This window comes from Mesoplodon bidens (assembly GCF_964165515.1).
Source record: "Mesoplodon bidens genome assembly, chromosome: 7".
Taxonomy (NCBI): Eukaryota; Metazoa; Chordata; class Mammalia; order Artiodactyla; family Ziphiidae; genus Mesoplodon; species Mesoplodon bidens.
The window spans coordinates 75,241,926-75,245,473 of NC_138164.1; the positions used below are offsets into that span (position 1 = coordinate 75,241,926).

Here is a 3,548-nt window from a genome sequence, read left to right on the forward strand (position 1 = left end):
GGCCACTTCTGTGCATTCTCAACACTATGGCCTAAGTCAGTAACCATGGATTCTCACCTGTATTACTTAGATGTTCTAACTACTTCTCCTGCCCCCAAGGGGTCCACAGAACAATTAAGGTGATTAGGTAAATATGCAAATTATATGTCAAGTGCTGTTTTAAACTTCCAATGCCTTCTCATTTCAAGTTGAAAAAAACTCAGATATTTCACATGAGTTACAAGATCCTGCCTCTCCCTTCTCTAGCTCCAGATACAAATGAGCTTCCTCTCTATCCACACAAAAACACCAAGCTCTGTGTTAGGGCTGTTACACTTGTTGTTTCATCCAAATGGAAATCAGCTCTGGACCTTCCTTCTTGTCATTTGGGACTCAGAAAGGTCTCCTGCTCTATGAAATATTCCCTGACCACCGGAACCACACTGCCCATTCTGCACTATCACCCCATCCCCTTTAATCTCTTCACAGAACATATGCCCACTTGAAATTGTCGTGTTCATTTATTTGTGGATTTGTTTATTGGGATGTATCAATGACTTAACCATGTGAAATATACATACAGCATTGAGAAGGCAGTGGAGACTTGGAGAGGAGATTTTCACATGCTGGCACTTTTTGCCCTATGTTTGCTCATCACTCCTAGCAACTTGGAGCTGCCAAGTGCCAGGTGATTTCCACCATGTCATCCTTTAGATAGGGCTGCAAACCAAATCCCCCAACCCAGCCAGCCAGCTGGAACCCAACAATCAACCCCAAACTCACTCACCAATGTCACACAAGGCAACAAGCTCAGAAAAATAAATTTTGCTTGAAATGTTTTGATATAATTATTAAGAAAAGTGCAGGAAAAACGACCACCTCTCAGTTGACTGAATGAACAACACAAAAAATAAAGTCAGATTTTAACATTCTGGTTACCTTTAATATATTTAATAAAGTCAAATTTTAACATTCTGTTTACCTTACTGGCAGAGAACACATTTTCAATACATCAAAGACTCAGAAAGATGATCAATTATTATCTGAGTCTCTACTGACCTAATTGGTCAAAAGGGCCTAGTTTGGCAAGAAAAGTGGGAAGGGAAGGGGGAAGAGGAAAAGGAGAGAGACTGGAGGCTAATCAAAGCCCAGGATGCTTTAGAAGTTCAGCAGCATCCAGAGCTGGCCCACAGGATGGGGTAGAAAGGCATCCCCTGGGCTTAGGGGACAGGGCCACAACCACACCCAGAAGCCTTGGCGGGATGCTGGAGCCCAGGGCTGAGCGCGTCAGCGTTGTCTGGTGAGGGTGCATACACAGGCAGGGGCTGAGCCTCTGGGTCCTGAGCTATGTCTAAGGAAAGCCTCCTCTTCGCCCTGGGGGGAGCAGTTGGCTCCTGAGTCCCCTGTTCCCAAGGACGACGACGAGGGCCACATCTTCCAGCTGGGTGGCGACCCGGGGCGGATGGACCTGGGGTTGGCGGCTGGGTCGGTCCGGGCTCCCCGGTGGTGCAGGTGGCCGCAGCCTCGAACTGGGCTGCCGAGCAAGAGCCACGGGCCGGCGAGGGGCGCCGGGACACAGCATGCACAGGGACTCGGTGGCGGGTCCCACCGTCTGCGGCTACAGGCCCACGGGGGCACAGAGCGCGGCGGGGCTGGTGGTGCCTCGGGCCCAGAGTGGCTCCCCAGGCCGCGCGGACCTCCCTCCAGGCGTTCAGGCCCTGGCTGCTGGGCTCCGTGGGCTGCATGTGGTCCAGCACAGTCCGGTCCTGCCCACGTTTCCACAGCTCGTAGCGCTCCGGTTGCAGGATGCGCACGAAGGGGTCCATGGAGAAGGCGACCCGGGCCTCCCCGCAGCTGCACTGTGAGGCCACTTTGCCATAATTGATCCAGCGCGGGGTGGCGAAATTGATGGCTTCTGCGCAGTTAAAGCCATGGTTGAAGCCAGAGTGGTAGCCATAGGGAAACGTCACTATGAACTCTCCAGACTCCTGAGTGACCCGACCGAAGGGGATGCCGTTGTCCTTGAGGACCGCGGGCGAGATGAGAGCCACCTTGTGCCGCAGGAAGGCCTCACAGCCCCGCGAGCTGCCCGGGAAAAGCTCCCTGGCTAGGCGTTCCAGGCGCCGGCCGTGCTCCGGAGGCACCGCGTACCAGGTCTTGGGCTCCCCAAAGTGCAGGTAGTTGATGCTGTAAAGGTCCATGTCCTCCGTGTGCCAGGCGAAGGCGGTCTTCCACATGCCGAAGTACAGGTAGGGGGTGTTGACGCCTTCGATGACCACTCCGCACTCCTGTTCCAGCAGGTCCTGAATGGTTCCCAGGTGGCCAAGGTTCCACTGCTTCGTGTTTTGATCGAATAAGGAGCCACTGACGTCCGCACCATATACTGGTGAATCATAAGGGCGTGTTTTCCAATATCTCCGCTCCAGATCCTGAAAATCAGAGTAGAATGGAGTCTGGTGTTTTTCACTGTTTGTTAAGCGGCGATACTCGCTCACGGTCATGGCTTTCTTCTGTTTGTGGTGCTGAGTAAACACACCTGCCTTCCCAGAAGTCACCTGCTGGAGGGGAGAAGCTATTAAGATGTCATCGATATCATCATAGGTCTCTCTGGCTTTCCAGTCCTTGGGTGGAATTATCTTAGCTACGCCTGCTCGGTGTGCACCTTGGGATTCCATATAAGCAATGTATTTCTCGAAATCATTAAACTCTTCTTTGGTTGGATGAAATACCATTATGCTACAACTTGGGTTCTTGGCCCAGCTGGACTTAGACTTCATAGCTTTCATTAGTAAGCAAGAAACTCCCAAGTTTTTATTTATGTTCTGGATAGGTGAGGATGCTGGAAAACACTACTTTTTCAAAAATGGGTTGGAGTATATCAGCAGGAACCCCCAGTAGACTTTAATGCAATGAGTTGGTAATATTTCTTAGGCTTGCTGATTCTTCAGGGGACTCCACGCTGGGCAGAAGCCTTGCTCAGGACTGATGCTGGCTGAGCCTGCAAGTCTGTGATGTCCTCGGTTGACACTTGGCTCTGGCCTCTTGAGGTCTAGTGAATCACCCAGTCCTGGGTGGGTATCCCAAATGTACTGTCTTCAGGGCAGTATTGAAAACAAAACCTAAAAAAAATTCAATAGAGACAGGTTGAAAACTAATGTTTGGAAATAGTTACTAGGGAACTACAAATAAAACACCAGCATGGAATATAATTGCATATTCAAATAAAGGCTAAAATTTCATAAGATTGACAATACAGTACTCTAGTAAGGAGAATGGAAATCATTACATTCACTTTGAAAAACTATTTGGACAGTATCCACTAAAATTGAACTTACCCATGTGCTACGATTCATGCCTAGGGTATGTGTATGTCTGTGCAATGAAAGTCAAGTCCAAGAATGTTCAGAACAACATTATTTCAGTAGCCAAACACTGGAAACAACTCAAATGCCAGTCAACATTAGAATGGCTAAGTATACTGTAGTATATTCATACAATGGAATACAATACAGCAATGAAGATAAACAAGAACTACATGAAAATGTAAGAATAATTCTATAAACAGAATA

The 3,548-nt window shown here is 48.8% G+C and overlaps 1 protein-coding gene across 1 annotated transcript; it reads right to left on the reverse strand.

Moving 5' to 3' along the window:
* Positions 1-1,199: 1,199 nt before the first annotated feature.
* Positions 1,200-2,765, reverse strand: LOC308619973 (lysine-specific demethylase 4D-like; the record flags this gene model as incomplete). Its single annotated transcript, XM_081239303.1, has 1 exon — positions 1,200-2,765. The coding sequence occupies one exon, from the start codon at positions 2,763-2,765 to the stop codon at positions 1,200-1,202; it is 1,566 nt and encodes a 521-aa protein (XP_081095429.1).
* Positions 2,766-3,548: the final 783 nt, after the last annotated feature.